Source organism: Narcine bancroftii, chromosome 11 (genome assembly GCF_036971445.1).
Source record: "Narcine bancroftii isolate sNarBan1 chromosome 11, sNarBan1.hap1, whole genome shotgun sequence".
NCBI lineage: Eukaryota > Metazoa > Chordata > Chondrichthyes > Torpediniformes > Narcinidae > Narcine > Narcine bancroftii.
Window position 1 is genome coordinate 21182658 of NC_091479.1, and position 19192 is coordinate 21201849.

A 19192-nucleotide genomic window follows, 5' to 3' on the forward strand; every position below is an offset into this window, starting at 1 on the left:
CAAGATGCACGGTTTGAGGCGAGATCAGCCCACTGGCGGTGGTCAATGGGGCAGGCACCAAGAGATTTCTTTAGGCAGTCCTTGTACCTTTTCTTTGGTGCACCTCTGTCACGGTGGCCAGTGGAGAGCTCGCCATATAACACAATCTTGGGAAGGCGATGGTCCTCCATTCTGGAGACGTGACCCACCCAGCGCAGCTGGATCTTCAGCAGCGTGGACTCGATGCTGTCGACCTCTGCCATCTCGAGTACTTCGACGTTAGGGATGAAAGCGCTCCAATGAATGTTGAGGATGGAGCGGAGACAACGCTGGTGGAAACGTTCTAGGAGCCGTAGGTGATGCCGTTAGAGGACCCATGATTCGGAGCCGAACAGGAGTGTGGGTATGACAACGGCTCTGTATACGCTTATCTTTGTGAGGTTTTTCAGTTGGTTGTTTTTCCAGACTCTTTTGTGTAGTCTTCCAAAGGCGCTATTTGCCTTGGCGAGTCTGTTGTCTATCTCGTCGTCGATTCTTGCATCTGATGAAATGGTGCAGCCGAGATAGGTAAACTGGTTGACTGTTTTGAGTTTTGTGTGCCCGATGGAGATGTGGGGGGGCTGGTAGTCATGGTGGGGAGCTGGCTGATGGAGGACCTCAGTTTTCTTCAGGCTGACTTCCAGGCCAAATATTTTGGCGGTGCCATGAAGCAAATAGCAGTATTTTTTTTGCTTTTTCACATGGTACAAATCATAAGGAGCATGTTAATGGATAGTAGCAGAAATGTCCACCGCACCCTAAGGAAGAGCAGTCTGCTCTCTATTTAATGGGAAGGTGGAATGCTGAGAGCAATGGTGATGGGGTTTATCTAGACTGAAAAGAAGAAATCTGTGTGAACTTGTTTATCTTCATTATCAAGAATACAGGCAGTGCTGGCTGGGGAGGAGTCCAGACTAACAAAAGGTATTAATTGGATATAAGGAGAGAGGTGAGAATTGATTATGTCTGTGTGAAAGGAGACAGGGAAAAGGGAGAGAGACAGAGCTGGGGGGAAGAAGTGAAGGTGGGGGAGGGGGGGGGGTCGGGGGTTTAATGAAAGCCAGTGAAGTCAGTGTTGATGCCATCCAGTTGGAGAGTGCCCAGTCGGAAGAGGAGGTGTTGTTCCTCCAATTTGCGGGTGGTCTCAGTCTGGCAGTGCACGAGACCATTGAATGGCATGGGGAATTGAAATGGGTGGCCACTGGGAGATTCACGCTATTGTGGCGGACAGAGCATTTTGTAGCTGACGCTACAGTCCTGCTGCACTGGGTGCTGAAAGGTGTAATGTTTGGATGGTATGTGAACCAGGCAGGCAGGCTTCTTCGGTGTTGTTGGACTCACGCAGGCAATCATAGAGTACGCCATAATGTTTCTGACATCCTTCTATAAATGGTGGAAAGGCTTTCGGATGTCAGGGGATGACATTGTCCTTGTGGCCACAGGATTTAGTGGCTGATCTTGAAAACTTTCTTGTCAGTGGTGACCTCTAGATGTTGACGGTAGTCTCAGGACTGGGAATACCCTTCACTCATCAAACAATGGTCACTTTGCTGAAGACGGTCAAATTAATAAAGTGTAATCCAGTGAACAAAGAGCAGGCACATTCTACAACACATTTCACCACTATTTTGTCAAAGTGACACTGCACCTATAAAATTATTTTCCTACGACAGGGTGCCTAGTTGACAGATAGAGAAGTCCCTCCTGAAGTAGAGTTACTTTTGTAGAAAATGAGGCAGCCAAAATGTGCACACCAAGATCTCACAGTAATGCGACAGAGACCTTTTATTTTGAAGGGTTAAATATTGCCCAGAGCAACAGGGAGAAGTCCCCTACATTCCTTCATTCCTTTAACACCCCACTTGATAAAAAGGCAACCTGAATGATCTTCTCAGATCACTTGTGGTCCTCAATCCATGGCTCTCTGACTCTGATGGGAATCCTAGTGATTGAACCACAACTGGAACACTCGGAAACACCAGCTGTTTCCCAGATGTCCCAGCAAGAAGATATTTAAGTTTCAGTGGCTTCCATGCGACAGGTTGTCAATTGTGAAACCCTGACAAGATAGAAATTTATAAATTCTAGCCAACTTTCACAGACAATTCCTCCCCATCTGTTGTATGTTCCCTAATTCTAAATGACTGAAACTAAATGAATGACCACAATTAACACCGGGCCAGTTAAGCAGATGTGTAGCTATTGTGGTCACTAGACCATTTTCCAATCATGTTGATGGAAAAAGTGAATTGCAGTTTAAACAGTACCAACCTCACAGAACTCAAATGCAAGTGCGATTGGGGAGGGTCTGGGGTTTGTCCCAGGTCTTCCAATTCTTCAGCCTCTCTTGAGTTTGACATCATCAGAGACTTGTGTGTTTTTACAGACTATTTTACGTGCAATAAAATTGTGCACAAAGGCAAGCAGATTCTCATTCCTCGACCCAGGTTCACGAGAGCATCTTCTATCTCAGCTCTTCAGTTTGATTCTTGTTTGTGGATTTCTGGCCTGCACTCACCTGACAAGGCATGATGTGACCCAGAGGGCAGCACAGAGGCCCACCATACCAGTGAGGAGCAAGACTGAGTGGTTACTTTCTAATTCTTGAACCAGACGTTTGAAACAGAATTGCATCATTAAACATTACGGAAGATTTCTTTTTGTTATGAAGCTGAATTAAATTAAATTGCTCTTTCACGTCATGCGTTTCACCATGAACTTCGCAATTGCTTACAGCTTTCATTGCTTTTATTAAGATAAGTTATCAGAAACTGTGAATGTTTCTGGATAATTTGACATCCACACAGCAACAGGCTCCCCTCCTTCATTCATATTTCAAACCACAAGATCACAAAATGAGCTGTCTGTTCCTAACTACTACAGCCAGGGAATGTAGTGAAAGGTTACTTCTTTCTGGATAAATATCTATTGACGGGTGCACAGGAATGGAGGTTAACCCTTTGTGAATTAAAAAGAAAGGGAGAGTAGATAGGAGCAAGGTAGAGGATTAGGGTACAGGAGGTTGAGGAAAGAGGATCAAGGAAGAGTCGTGAGGAAAGATGAGTATGTGTGTATGTTCTTGGAGTATGGAAGAGTGTGTCTGGGCATCCACGAATGTCTGTGTGTTTGTGTTAAGTCAATGCAGCAGAACCTGCTTTCCAGTGGTCATTGGACCAGGACCATGTGCCATCAAACTCACGTGCTAGTGATTTAAGGTCACCCCATGTTGAAAGAATTCATGCCAAATGGAAACAAGTCATCCTTGACCCCATGGAGTGAAGGGACAGAAATGTATATGAATACTGTGAGGGAATTGTGTTGAAAGGCCAATTGAATCAAATGATTGAGTGAGAAAGTGATTGGATTTTGTGTAACGAGGCTGTTTGTTTTCATAGGAGAATCCATTCAAAGAGCAAATAGTGAAGACCTTCTCTGAAGATGGTGACGGGAACCTGAGCTTCAATGACTTTGTGGACATGTTCTCTGTGCTGAGTGAAATGGCTCCTCGAGAGCTGAAGGCCATTTATGCCTTTAAAATCTACGGTACAGTAGTCATTTCTTTCCATTGCTGAACTGCTTCATTTCAGCAGATTGGAGAATGGGATTGACACCAAATCTCAAGCCAGGGTACAGAGTTGCTCTCCATTCATGAAAAAAACAATGTAACTTTTATTTAAAGCTATTCCTGCAATAGTCACCTTTCTGTAAAGCTTAGGTTTCAGTCCATGCCTTAGCATGGCAGGAGGGTCAGTAATCAGAGGTGGTGCATTGCAGGCTAGTGAAGAGGTTGATTGTAACTTTGAAAGGAGTTTTGATAATCCTATGGGCAGAAACTGGAGAAAGGACAAGTGGAGTTAGTTAAATTTTAAATTAAACAGACATATAGCATGGTAAAAGGCCATTTTGGCTCACAAATCCGTGCCACCCAATTAACCTATACCAGCATGTTTTGAATGGTGGGATGAAACCCATGCAGACACAGCGAGAATGTACAAACTTCTTACAGACACCATGGAATTCAAACCCTGGTCCCGATCGCTGGAAATGTAAAACTGTTGCACTAACCGCTACCCCAACCGTGCCACCCCAAAGCTTTCTGACATGGGCTGCAAGACCATGATTTTATGAATTCAAAAATAAGGCATCTGAAAGCTCAAATATTTTAATCAGGGACAGGGTTGGGTGGATAAACCACCTGTTTTAATGGGTCACTTTGCCCTGTATCCCAAGATAGAATTAACGACTATGTCCTCCCACATACAGCCTGGAACTGCAGACCCCAGTTTCTGGCCTGGCATGTGTTCTGTTTATTTAAAAGGCCCATATGGCAATGCCAGCTGTTCCATATCAATCTTTTCTCTTAAGGGCTAGCGCGGGTCCTTCTCACTGCTGTGCACGGTTCTCATATCTCTATATCCTGATCTGTTAAACATTCAATTACTGGTTATTACCATTAAATTTTAAATAGCTCGGTTCTGCATTAAGCTATTGCATTATTTATACAAACTCTTCAATATACCCTGAGGGCTTTGATACTGCAAGTCAATGAATCGCTCCCTGCACAATAGTTATTAATCTGCTCAAAAAGTTATTGATCCCTCCAGGTCAATGAAAGTTAAACAATAAAGGATGATCACCCTTACCACACTGCCAACGATGGTGAGGCTGTTCAGATTGGGAAATAATTGGCAATCTTGCCCATGAATGAATAACAAACAAACTAAAGAGGTGCCTTGGAATTTTGTCTCCTTCCCGGGCTGTCTGCCACTGCCATGAAAAGATTGAACATGCGATGTAGCCTCAGTACCTTGAAGGATTTCCTCCAGGAACATGACTGAATCAGATGGTGGACTGATGGCAATTCGAGATGAGAAACCCGCACAGGCTGTGGGCTGCTGCCGACTGGATTCACACCAGGCTGTGAACTGCTGGAGAGTGGCTTGAGACCAGCTGAAGAGGTACCAGGTATTGGAACCAGGACACAAGAGGGTGTCGAGGGTACTGAAGGTTTCCTGATCACGCCGAAAGTTCGGATCTGGAGCTCGGGCTGCTGATGGTTTGGTCTGGACTCCTGTGTGGCTGCAGGAATGCAGGAGGTGATTCCATGGACACTCAGTGCTTCTCTTTTTCTGACTGTAAGAGGCACTTCAGGAAATTTAAGCCAATGGCAAATCCGTCAGCTTTAAGACGGTCTAAAGCAAATGCAGAATAATATTGCACTATTTTTATTACATGACAGTAAATTAATTTTGAATCTTGGATCTGGCAAGGAGCCACCTCAATAATTTCTTCCCTTAGCTCACATCTGTGGGTTTGATTGATAAAAGTGATGTGAAGCTGTAGAACTGAGCTGTCACCAGGGACACTTCTCTGCTCTCCCAGTGTTAAGCTGAATGATTGGTGTTTATTTTGTGAGAAATTCTGTAACTAAATGGCACAGGTGAAACAGAATTCAGAGGACATGCCACAGTGATTATATGGCTATGTAGTTTTTACACATTAGAATCAAACATAAATTTGTAGGAATGTCTGACGAAAAGAATCCTGACAATCCTTAAAATTTCTTCCTTTCCAATTTGAAGTTATTCAGTCATGAGTTTGGGGTCTCCGAATTCTCATTAATATTATATTTGTTGCAACTGATTAGATGAGTTGGCCACTTACATTCACCATTCACAATGTGAAGTACGTTAGTATGACATGACTTTACTTTGTGACTGTGGCTCAGTTGATGTAAGCCTTGGTTCTGATGATCGGCTTCAACCTAAAACCTTGATTGACTTTGGATGTGCCACCTCTTAGATGAAGTTATAAACTGATGCCCAACCTGTCCGAGAATTGTGAGAACACCAAAAGGAACATCTCAACCCCTTGAGTCTTTGCCAGCTCTTTGTAGAGCAATCGAGTTGATGGCATTCCCCTCTCCACAAATATTTTGCCTTCTGTTCTTCAACCAATTCCCTTTTGAAATGTCACTTGATCTCTGTCGCAAAGCACCCCCAAGTTCTGGATTCTTCCCTAAGATGAAGAATCCTCTCGTAGAAAAATTTTGGGATTATCTCAATCAGATATTAAATAAAATAACAGAAAACAATATACCAAAGAATCCAGAGATCTTTCTCCTAAGTAACATAAAAAATAAAGAATTTGGAATTGACTTGGAGGATGCACAAAAAAGATTTGTTAAGATAGCCCTAGCTGTAGCAAAAAAATGTATTATGTCAACCTGGAAATTGGAAGATAATTTGAAAATACAACAATGGTATATAGAAATGAATAAATGTATTCCATTAGAAAAAATAACATATAGTTTAAGAAATAATATTGAAATATTCGAACAAGTATGGGAGCCTTACATTAAATACAATAGCGAAAACCTACCGGGAACAAACATTACCTAAGTTGATGGAAGGAGAAGAAAAGAAAAGAATGGACTCAGTAGAATTTCTGGTGTATTTTTGTTGAATGACAACATTGTCTAACTGAATTAATGCAACCTAGATTGTATAACTAAAATGGATGAGAGGGGGGGGATGGGGGGGTGGCTTGGGAGGAGGGAGGGGGGAGGGAGAAAAAGTCACTGTAAATGTGTGGAAAAGAAAAAGTGTATATCATGGCTATTGTGATTTATGGTGTGGAAAATAAAAAATTAAAAAAAAAAAAAAAAAAAGATGAAGAATCCTCTCCAAGTTCATCCTGTCAAACCACTCAGGATTTAATATTCCAAACGTCAGTTCACAATCTCCTAAACTCCACCAGCTCTAAGCCATGCCTGTCCGAATTTCCCGCACAGGATAGTATATCCATTCTCGTGGACAAACATGGAAGTCTGCAGACACCGCGGTTGAAGTAAAAGCACAATTCTGGAGAAACTCAGCAGGTCAAACAGTGTACAGCAAAGATAAAGATCCATAACCAATGTTTCTTGATGAAGTCCTCAAGCCCGAGATGTTGGTTATGGATCTTTATTTTTGCTGTACATTGTTGGACCTGCTGAGTTTCTCCAACATCGTGCTTTTACATCCATTCTAGGGAATGGGCCAATAAATCTTATCCAAATATTATCCAATAAATAGAGAGAACAATACGTTAGAATCAGAATTTATTGTTATGAACATGACACAAAATTCATTGTTTTGTGGCATGATTACAGGTGCAAATATTCCAGTAAATTACATTTTTTAAAATAAATAAATTAGTGCAAAAAGAAGAGAAAAATGAGTTGCTATTCTTTGGTTCGTTGTCCATTCAGAAATCTGATGGCAGAGGGGAAGAAACTGTCTTTGTACCATTGTGTGTTCACCTTCAGGCTCTTGGACCTCCTTCTTGATAGTGGCAGCGAGAAGACAGAATGGTCTGAGTGGTGACGGTTATGCAGTATTTCAGATGTTGTTTCACCAATGTCCGACGTAACTGAAACATAACTGCCCTACTGTTGAATTTAATTCCCCACAAATAAATGACAGGACGAATTTGTTTTCTTAATCACTTGCTCCATTTTCATTCCAGCTGTTTGTGAATTATGCACTTGGGAACCTTGGTTTATTTTCATCTCAGAACTCAGCACTCTCACACCGTTACATAATGCAATCAAACTCTATTCATCTGGTATGCCTTGGTGGAGCTGGACAAACAAATTTTCCGGATTATAGGATGGTATTCTATTGAAGAATTTATGTGAAGAAATTTGTAAAAAGCTGAGGCCCCCAACACCTCGTTAGCCATTTATCCCATTCCCTGTTTCCTGTGATCAGGGAGGGTTGGAAGATTATGGCAAGTCTTTCTGGAACTTCTAACCCCACTTCTCTTGGCTACCCTGGACTCAGTCCAGACCAGATGGCACCCACTCTAAACATAGCCAGTATTTCCAGTGGCACCTTGTGGTAAACACAATGCTGTTACAGCGCCAGTGACCTGGGTTCAAATCCAGCATTATTGGTTAGGAGTTTGTATGTTCTCCCCATCTCTGGATGGGTTTCCTCTTGGTATTCTGGTTAGAAAAAATGTATGGGGTTGGAGGTCAATTGGGTGTAATTGGGGGGCATGGGCTTGTGAGCCGGAAGGGTCTGTTACTGTGCTGCATGTCTTAATTTAAAATATTAAAACATTTATTTAAATCTTCTCATTGTTTCACCCACCCATTATTTGTACAATCTCCCCTTTACTGACAGCATCCACAATCTTTATTAAAAAAAAGATGCAAAGTACTCACTGTTCCATCAGTACTTTCTGCCCCTCTATGAGGATGCCCTCTCAATCCTTAAATTATACCACCTCTCATTTTATACCATTTACACACTTTTAGAAGACTTTCAGATTTCTCCAGGCTGTGAGTGGTCTTGGCTGAGGACCCCCAGGCTGTTGGAATGGTCTGGGTGGGCCAGTCTTGGTGCTAGGTAGGATTGTCTCTGTCCATTTGCACATCAACGTGACTCTTGATTTCCCTCTCATAGACTTCAATACGGATAACTACATCTGCAAGTCGGACCTGGAGAAGACCCTAAAGAAGCTGACCCGGGAGGAACTGGCTGTTGAGGAGGTCACGCTAGTGTGTGAGAAAGTGATCGAAGAAGCTGACCTGGACGGTGATGGCAAGTTGAATTATACAGATTTTGAGAACATGATTGGCAGAGCACCGGACTTTCTCAGGTAGGTCAGCAGAAGCTAAAGGTATCCATTAGGGGCCGGTGACGCACAGAGCAAGTATCAGAGGTGATTTCAAAGGGAGCAAGAATTTGCAAGCTTCCTGCTTCGCATTTCACAAATCTCTTGAAAGATTGGATCCCTTGATCTTGAACAGTGATTCACACTTGCCACAGTGTCACAATAGATCATGAGGGGCCTAGATAGAGTGGTCAGCCAGCACTTTTTCCCTAGGGTAAGAACAAGTACCAGAGGACATCTGTTTAATGTAAGTGGAGGAAAGTTTAGGGGAGATGTCAGCAGTAATCTTTTTCACACAAGGCACTTTCAGGTGGCCAATTGTAAAGCCGCATATTTTGGTAAAATGCAGCTGTGGGAAGGCCACGTGAATGTGCAGGAGGTACCTGCAAGGCGAGTTTGGTAACCCTCCTCCGAGAGGGATAATCCCTACAGCACAGTGGCCTCCCCAGCCATCTGAATGCAGCCGCTTTTAGGCAGCTGCATTCGGATGAGAGTCAGCTGGCCAGTGCCTGACAGCTCCTCTCCCAGTCCCCACGCTGTCGGGTGGCTGGCGCGGGCTGTCCCCATACTGTTGTGACTGATTTCAGGAGTGGGGAGAAGGGGGCTGGAGCAGCCGGCGGGGGAGAGGGGGCTGGCCAAAACAATGCTGGTGCACGACTCGAGCACCTCCTTCTCACCCGCCGGTGCTCCAGCCCCCGTACTCACCCACCGATGCTCCAGCCTCCTCCCCCGCTGGCTGCTCCAGCCCCGTGAGTGGGGAGAGAGTGGGGCAGCGGGATCAGTGTGGGGACAGCCCGCGCTGGCCACTCCACAGTGTGGGGATTGAATTCGTGAATGGGGAGAGACTGGGGCAGCGGGATCAGTGTGGGGACAGCCCGCGCCGGCCGCTCCACAGTGTGGGGATTGAATTCGTGAGTGGGGCAGCGGGATCAGTGTGGGGATGTCTCCGCGCTGATAGCCCGTGCTGGCTGTCCCAGCTGACAGCCAGCCATCCTGAATTGACAGCCCAAGGGACAGGAGCTGGAATGCGCTCAGATGTGCATCCCAGCGCAGCTGTCCTTTCAGGTGGCCAGCGCTGCGCTTTCAACACTGTCACCTGAACTGCAATTTAAAGGGCCGCTTCTTAGCAGAGAATGCACCTGAAAAAGCCTACAGAGAGTGATGGGTGCCTGGAATGCATTTCTGGGGGGTGGCGGTGGAAACTAGTAAAATAGAGACATATTAAAGACTCTTAGACAGGCACATGGATGTATGTAAAATTAGAAATGTCTGCAAATGCTGGGGTCGAGTTCAATAGTATGTGCTGGAGAAACACAGCAGGCCATGCAGCATCCATAGAAAGTAAAGGGTAACCAACGTGTTGGGCCTGAGCCCTGCATCAGATAAAGAAAAATAGAGGGTTATGAGTGTTATGGTTGGGAAGGGTTAGATTGTTGTACAGTAGGTCAGCACAATATCAATGGCCGAAGGGCCTATTTTGTGCTGTAATATTCCATGTTCTAAGTCCATAATCCAGACAGATCCACTCTGCTGCACCAGCACACAGAGATATGGGTGGCTCTATTACACAAACACGAACAGCAGAGTGGAGCAGCAGTCAACTTCAGTGATCCAGGTTCAATCTTGACCTCAGCTGTTGCCTGTATGGACCTTGCACATTTTCCCTCTTGACCCCCATGTGTTTCCTTCATGTGCTCCAGTTCTGCCCCAAAGACATGCAGGTGGAATAAAGGAATGGTAAAAATGACCCCTAGAGTTGATGTGTGGGAGGAGAAGCAGGGGACCAATTTGTGTACATGGGAGAGGATGAGATAAAATGGGGGAAGTGAAACTGATAAGATCAAGCATAGACTTGATGGGCAGATTGGTCTCCTTTGATGTCATTAATAATATAAGAGAAATAAATATTGGGATGAACGCATTTCCATTTCATGATGGAAGATGTGCTACCTCAGATTGAGATCAGTGTTGGGGGTGGGGTCATCACTGAGGATTAGGACAAGGGCATCTTCACTAACAATCAGGCCGATGGTTGGGGCATGTCCTCAGAAGATCAGGGCCGTGTGGAGATCAATTTGGTGGGTAGGAAGAAGATTGGTGGGTTGGAGATCGGATGTGGACTTCCACTAGGATGTCAGAGGATCATTAGGTCAGGAGGAGCCCCTTGATGGGCTGGGAATTTGGGAGACAAGTCCATTGGAGGTCTGCAGGGCTGGAACTTGAGCCATGTGGGAGTGGAGCAGAGAATTGTGAGGGCTTTGGTGCCTTGAGAGGACTCTCAAAGGTTCAGGTCTGTAGGGGACCCAATCCAGCATTGTGTAACTAATAAATGGTTGGCCAGAAATGCATAGCGTAACTCATTTTAATTTCCCCCCAATGATCCAAAGGGAATATTACACAGAGAATATCAACTCATGCACAACACAAGCCAAGGTTAAGCTTTAACAAAACTGAGCAATATTAATTGCATCAGTTGTTTACTGTAATAGTGTCCAGGACCAAGGATCCAGAGACATTTGTGAATCCTACTATGGCAGCTTCACAGTCTCTCCTGCCCCTCTCTCTATCACCATGCACTCGCTCATCAAGATTATTTTATTGTCCAATAATGTGATCTTAGATGAAATTTCCCCGAGTCTACCGTGAGGCAGACAGAGATTCGCTATCAGCAGAAATTTCCCGGCGCTCCTTCCAGTTGGGGAAAGAGCAGCAAAAGAGAGCCCTTCAGAGTCATTAGGTGCTTTTAAGCTGCAGCACTCAGTAGCCCTTCTGGGACCCAGGGGCGATTAGTGGGGCAAAGGAGTCTCCAGCACCTTTTAAGCTGAGGGGAGATAGCCCCAGTAAATCGCCAACCCGGCTATTTAAGGGGGGGAAATCCCGTCCCCGCGATGACGTTGTAAGTGACCCATCATGCAAACTAGTCTCCCCATCCCCCGTCCCCCACCAGCTGTCAATCTCCCTTCCACCGTCAATTGCACTCCCCCAACCCACGGCACCTGACCCCTCTTCCCCTGTGGCAGCCAACCCCTCTCCTCTCTCCCTCGCGGCAGCGACCTCCCCCCCCCTTCTCCACCCCGGGCCCCCCCTCTCCCCCTGATCACCGCAGACACTTCAGCCAGGATTTCCCTGAGACGCCAGCGCATAAGTGCTGATGTAGCAGGAGTAATCAGGTCGGCCATTTTACTGTTCAAGCTGTCAGTCAATGCGTCCTGGAGTTTTAACTAGGCTCCCTGACTACCTCTGAGGTATGGCAGAGACCCAGTTGACTTTGGACGATGCTGACCGGGTCTGACACTAACCAGGCAAATTGCCCGGTTAACCCAATTTTACAAGGCAATTTGAAAGCACTTACTGAATCCATGTATTTACCTCCACTGCTCCATAGCCACACTGCTTTCAGCCCAAACTATTGGAAACCCGAGCTCCAGATGCACACCTCTGACACCATCAGGAAGCCTCCAGCACCATCGACACCTCTTATTTCAGCCAGTCTTGAGCCAGTCTCCAGCAGCCCATAGCCTGGTGCGAGTCCCTTGACCGCAGACGCCGGCAGCCCCCAGCCTGCATGGGTACCTTGCCTCGAGTCACCAATAGCCCGCTTCCTGAATGTTCTTCCGCCTCTTGCTGCACTCTTTGCCCCATTCCAACTGTGCGTCATTCTAGGCTCTGCCTGAGATGTTTTCTGGATGTATCATCAACTCCTCTACCCTTTCAGGTGAATGTTACAGGTCCTATTGCGCTATTTTGTAAGGAAAGCAGTCAGTTCTGGGGTCACAGCCAATATTTAGTCTTACATAATATCAAAATAAATTATCCATTCATTTACATCAACATTGCTACTTCCTTGAACTTGTGCCCACATTACAACCATGGCTGCACCTCAAATATCCTTTGTGTGCATTACATACAAAAGGCACCTGTCTAAATGTAAGTTCTTTCTTTGAATAGCCGTTGAATATTAATTAAACGGGAAGTCACAGTGGATTGTGCTGCAGAGAGCAAAGGCTTTCACTTGCTTTAGATGTTTCGGCGGCTCCCAGCCATTTCACTCTAACAAGCTGGAATTACAACTCTAGGAGTCTCTGACAATCTTAACAGTAGCACTAGCTACATTACTTGACACTTGCCAACTGATCTGCTACACAAGCTGACAATCTTGCAGGAGATGGCTTCGTAAATCATTTTGGAAATTGATGCTAACCCTGCCCCTAATTGGGCCAGTAATGGATTCACTGTCAAGAAATGGTCGACATTGCCTCAATGGTTTCTATTTTCCACATTATAGCATAATTATTTACCAGCTGTTTAAAAGTGTCACAGAATGCTCCTTCCACAGCCCAAACTGTGGCATCAGTTGATACAGTCACATTTGGCAGAAGTGTTAGAGCATAGAAACAGGCCATTCAGTCCTTCTAGTCTGTGCCAAGTGTTAGGTCTGCTTTGTTCATGAATGAGTGAGTCAGACACCAGACTGAGTCGAAATCAAGGTTCTTTGTTCTTTATTACCGGATTGTAACACTTGCAACTAACAGTGTTAGTTGGAGAAGGCGCATTCTGCCGTTATCAGCAAGTGGTGTTTTTTTTTATACCTCCGGATACGTACTTAGTAAATTATCATACCATTACATTGTCCAATGAATAAACTGTTGCTATCCTTCTCTGCTAGCTTGCTGCACATCAATTTTGTCATTTCCACTCTTATCTTGAGAGTACAAGGTCACAACTGCATCTTGTTACGGCCCAGCACTGGGTGACTCCTTCTTCATTCCCAGCTCATGATGTTTTTACCTAACACTAGTCCTACTGGACTAGCACCTGGACCCCATCCCTCCCATCCATTTACCTCTACAAATTTTTCTTCAATGTCAAAATTGTGCCTGTGTCTAACAATTCAGCTTGCAGCCCATTCCACACTCCCATAAACTCTGCATGAAGAAGTTCCTCCTAAGGTTCCGTATAAACTTTTCCCCTTTCACCCATAATCCAGGTCCTCTAGTTTTTATCTCTCCTAAACTCCTGCTTTCATTTACTCCATCTATACCCACCATAATTTTGTACAGTACATCTCCATCAAAGAAAAATGGCTGTGCTACCAGAACTGCTTTAATGGCAGCTCTGCCACTGGTGCTGACCCACAGTGAGCGGGCAGTGGAGACACAGCGCTCCCCTGCAGGATTCTACCGCTCAGTCCAACTACCAATGGCTCTGTACAGGCTTTAAACGGCCTGTTAAAGAAGCCGACTGGTTAATTTTAAAATATTGCGACCACGGGGTCTGGGGCCAAGATAGCGGTGCCTGTGTTTGGCAGCAGCTTTAAGGATTTGCAGACACCAGGGAGGGAGGACTGGCAAAGGGCATCAGAAAATGGGAGACCACCCCCAATTTGAGGACGATGACGGGACGGTGACTACAGCACCAAACTAGTGAGGGACTTCGCGGCTGAATAACACACAAGTGGAGGGCTGTAGACCTTGAGGTGAGGAACCCATGCAGACTGCAGGCTACTAGCAATTGCAGTCAAAGGACTCGCACCAGGTTGCGAACATTTGGAGAGTGGCTTGAGATTGGCTGAAGGGGTACCAGATTATCGGAACCAGGATGCAAGAGGGTGTCGAGGACACTGAAGGCCTCCTGATCGTGTTGGAGATTCAGATCTGGGGCTCGGGTGGTCAATGGTTTGGACTGGAGTCTGCGTGGCTGTGGAGGCAAATCTGGGGACTCTTGTTGGAGGGTGGGGGGAGGACTTTCTTTTGCTTCTCTGACTGTAAGAGGCGGTCCCAGCAATTTCTGCTGATGGTGAATCTGTCTGCCTTACAGACTAAAGCAAATTTTGTGAAATAATACACCTGCTTTTTAGTAAAAAAATCATCAGTTGAAAAAGTACACAGCACCTACCATTTTTTATAATTGAATTTTCTTTCTTTTTAAAATATTTTCATTGAGTTTAAGTCTATGAACTAATGAATAAGTGTTCCCCACAATGTTCACTTCCTAATGAGTTTAATATCCAGCCTGGACGAGGTGCCTTATTCTTGGAGCTCATCCTGCAGTTGCATTTCCTATATTACAACCCAGCTACTCTGAGTTTAATTGTTGCTGAAGCAGGGTGGGATATCCTAAAGTTGTTGAGTTTGCTACACAAATGAAAAAGATTAACTCATTTCAAACGAGACATGTAAATGTGTCATTTGTTTTCCAATCATGTCAATCCCCTTCCCTTTGAAAGTTTTGAAGGGAGAATATTAATGACAGTAAATTAAAATCCAGTCTCCTTACTCGGTTACCTTTTATTTTTCCAGCACTTTTCACATTCGGATCTGAAGGGCAGAGACGAGACTGGCATTGAATGAAATGCAAGGTTGGGGCAGGGCTGCCCTGTGTGATCACAGACCGCAAACTTGGTTGGACTTTGACCCCATTCAACCAAAGTCAAAGAGCCGCTCAACTCTCCTACCTGTGTCTGACTGAGAGCAGCTGAATGTCTGATGAGCATCTATTCCCCCGACTGAATGCCTGGAGCCCTCTGTAACAGGAGACGATCCACCTTCATATCAACAGCGGTGCTCCACAACACCTTGAGCTCACGATGGCAGTGACAGTGGTGGGTATTCACTAAAGGAAGCACTGCCATATCCCTAGGGCTAAATCCTCTTCGTCAGAATTTTCTATCACAGTAGACAATGACACTTTGCCCTTTACTTGGGTTGCAAGGAAACCTTTCTATATCTCCACTGTTTTGTAATTGCTTGCTGCAGACGTTCAAAGCAGTGCTGGATTAAGGTATTGTGGGGCCTGTAGCAAATATTTTAAAGGGGCCCTAAATAGTGCCGGGTGGTCCATGAATGGTGAGGGGGAGGCACCTACACTGAAATGACAATTATACGGAAATTGCACCTCTCCCCTGTTAAAACTTAATTACACATTTTGTTAAAACAAAACAAATGGCGATGGCGGTGTCAGCGCCAGGGAAACGCAGGGCGGTTCCAGCTGTATGGGGGATTATGGGTAACCAAGGTGGCCATTGCTCCCGCCTTGAGCCGCCGCCGTGAGATGCTGGGGATAGTCTGTGTTAATAACCCCGATTAAATTTAAGTTTAGCGATTTTAGTCAATTATCCTCTTTAAACGGGGTTATCAATGGAATCTGATAGCCGATGCACAAAGATGACCACAAAAATGTTTCTCATAATTCATAGTACATAAACGCAGGGGCCCTTGAAATTATGGGGCCCATAGCATTTGCTCCTCTTGCTACCATGTTCATCCGGCCTTGGTTCAAAGTTGTTTGTTGATAATAGACCTGATAAAATTCCTCCTAAATTGCCGGTTTTGGTGATTTCCTCTTTGAAGAGCTCTCAAGGACAGTGCAAACAATGTGGACCCTTCCTCTCTCCCCACCCCCCCCCCCCCACCCACCCCAACACCTCCACTCCTCTATTGTTTTTAATACTTCCTGCAGAGAACCTCAGTGGACGCATTGGGACACTGGGATCGGTCACTGTGACTGGGTCTGTGCTTGCAGCGGTTCGACGTTAAGTGGCTGGTGGGGCTATTGATAGAACACAGCACAGCGCACAGACCCTTTTGTTACCAGCTACGCAAATCCAGTTGTTAACAATGCATGATGTAACTTTTTTGCTTCCATTAGTTTTTTAAATTCTAGTATCAGAGAGGTACTGGAGCATAATGACAATCATGTGGCTGTAATACAGTCAGTGGAAGGGCTCTGTCATTACACTGTTTGTGGAAGGGCTCTGTCATTACACTGTTTGTGGAAGGGCTCTGTCATTACACTGTTTGTGGAAGGGCTCTGTCATTACACTGTTTGTGGAAGGGCTCTGTCATTACACTGTTTGTGGAAGGGCTCTGTCTTACACTGTTTGTGGAAGGGCTCTGTCATTACACTGTTTGTGGAAGGGCTCTGTCATTACACTGTTTGTGGAAGGGCTCTGTCATTACACTGTTTGTGGAAGGGCTCTGTCATACACTGTGGAAGGGCTCTGTCATTACACTGTTTGGACTCATTCTTACTTGGACGGTCACTGTTTGGCATTTATTGCTTTCAGTTTGAATATGCTTTTTGATTTCCTTTCAGATTTCTGGCAACTGAATGTAAGCAATTGACATCTACTGATATCTCCTTGCTCTATCTGTCCCTGTGGAAAACCTCTAGTTATATTTTGAATATATGGCTTTCCCATTGCTTGTTGTCTTAATAAATAACTGAAAGCTATCCAACTGCTCGAGCTGTGTCCTTGGACAATTTTTGTTCCCTTGCTTAACTGGGTATTGAACAGCTAGCAGAATGAGATGTGGCCCTCTTCCATTGAGAACGGTTCCCTTCCATTGGCAGTGGCAGATTCGAACCTGGGTTACTGGCGCTGTGATAGTGTTGCGCTAACCACAACACTAACTGCATAAGGAATAAGATTGTGAACTGAAATAGAGACTGAAAATTGGCTCATTTGGGGATATCAGTTGCCAAGTCAGAGGAACAATGAAAAAACATACAAATACTGGAGAAACTCAACAGGTCAAACAGTGCCTTTATGTATTGTTTCGGCCTTGAGCCCTTCATCAAGGTACCTTTACCTTCGCTACATAAAGACACTGTTTGACCTGCTGAGTTTCTCCAGCATTTGTGTGTTTTTTTCACTTAACCGCCGGTGTCAACAGAATCTTTAAGTCTGAGGGACAGGTTGGTACTTAAAGATTTGAAAAATTCCATTCTCCAACAGAATTGTATCTCCTTTGTTGTTCCTTCAGTTTAATGATAATGAGTTTATCGACATATTAAATAGTACAATGTACATATACAGCAAAATGTTTACTTGCTGCGGACGAACCAGTACTTTGTAAATAAAAAACAAAAACTATACTTAATTGAATGAAAAAGAAAATTAAAAAAAATTCAAAGTTATCCTCATGCAAAAAAGTGACCTTGCGATAATGCAAAGTCTTTTTGTGGTGTTGGAGCAGTCCCTGATTAGCATATCAAGAGCCTGATAACTGTTGGAAAGAAACTGTTCTTGAACCTGGAGGTGTTGGCCTTCTGATCTCCTGCCCGAAGGTAGCAGTGAGAAGAGGTTGTGACCAGGGTGATGGGAATCCTTTATGGTGATGTTGCCTTCTTGAGTCTAGATGCATTCAGTGGATGGGAGGTCAGAACTTGTAATGAACGTTGCTATGTTTATTACCTTCTGTGTTCCTGGGCAGTCAAATTCCTAAACCAGCTTGAGAAGCAACCTGTCAATATACTTTCTACAGACCATTTATAGAGGTTGATAGAGTATTTGATAACATGCCAATTCTCCTCAGTCTCCTTAGAAAGTAGATGTGACTTCTTCACATTTGTCTTGATGTGCAACTATGGACTTCGGGAACCTTGATGCTTCTGATTCTCTCCACCTCTGTCCCATCGCGGAAGGGTGCGTGTGTTCCTCGGCCTTTCCTTCCTAAAATTAACAACCAGCTCCTTGTTCTTCATGATGTTGAGAGCAAGATTGTGGTTTTGGGTCCACCCAACCAGATTCAAGTTCAAGGTCATTTATTTATCGTCTAGTTGCACCAGTGCAATCCGACAAACAGTGTTCTCTGGCCCACGGTGCGAATAATGCAAACACACTCACAGACAAACGATACTTATACAGAGGACCTCTATACACATATTAAAATAAATATAATTAATAAATAATAGTCACTGAAAGTTGTTTCAGCGATCATTTAGCAGTTTCACTGCCCATGGGAAGAAGTTGAGCTAAACTTGGCTACGCAGGCATAGGTGTGCAGGGGGTAAAGCAGGGGTCGGCACAGTCAGCATAGCGGTTTCCTCCCACCATTCAAAATGTACCAGGGTCGTAGGTTAATTAGGTGCAATTGGGTGACATGAGCTTGTAGGCCAAAAGGCCTGTTACCGTGCTGTATTTCTAAATTTAAAAAAGCACACAGCCTTGAGGTGCCCCTGTGTTGATGATCAGTGAGGAGGAGGTAATGTGCCAATGAGGAAGTCAAGCATCTCATTGCAGAGGGTTGGACATTTAATTTAGTCATAGTTTTTTCTGGTCTGATAGTGTTGAATGCCGAGCTGCAGTCAATGAACAACAGCCTGATGTAAGTGTTCCTGTGGTGCAGGTGATGTAATTCAGTAGAGGGCCAGCAAGATGGCATCTGCCATTGACCTGCTGTGGCAATAGATAATTGAAGCAGGTCCTGATCCTTCCTGAGACAGAAGTTAATTTGCTCCATAGTCAACCTCTCAAAGCACTTCATCACTGTGGACGTCAGTCCCAGCAGCTGGTAGTCATTGAAGTGCCTCACCTTGCTCTGATGTCCTTTTGAAGTAGGTAGGTGTTATGCTTGTTCTTTCAAGAAGAACGACTTGACATAAACCCACGTAAAGTTGTTGCTCTTGAAAGAACAAGCATAACATGGTGTCAGAGTGTCTGAGTAAATAAGAGAAGACAATAGTTCCCATTATGGGATAAGTTAAGTCCTCCCAACCCGATGCTGTT

General features: G+C 44.7%; 1 protein-coding gene across 2 annotated transcripts in view; it reads left to right on the forward strand.

The window, feature by feature from the left end:
* Positions 1-16903, forward strand: part of cib2 (calcium and integrin binding family member 2) — a 105296-nt gene extending 88393 nt beyond the window's left edge. For both annotated transcript variants that reach the window (XM_069904547.1, XM_069904546.1), the window contains exons 4-6: positions 3414-3561; positions 8472-8667; positions 14982-16903. In XM_069904547.1, coding sequence (XP_069760648.1) covers positions 3414-3561; positions 8472-8667; positions 14982-15003 — 366 coding nt within the window. In that variant the 3' untranslated portion in view covers positions 15004-16903. The remainder of the gene's footprint in view (positions 1-3413; positions 3562-8471; positions 8668-14981) is intronic.
* The last annotated feature ends 2289 nt before the right edge of the window (positions 16904-19192 follow it).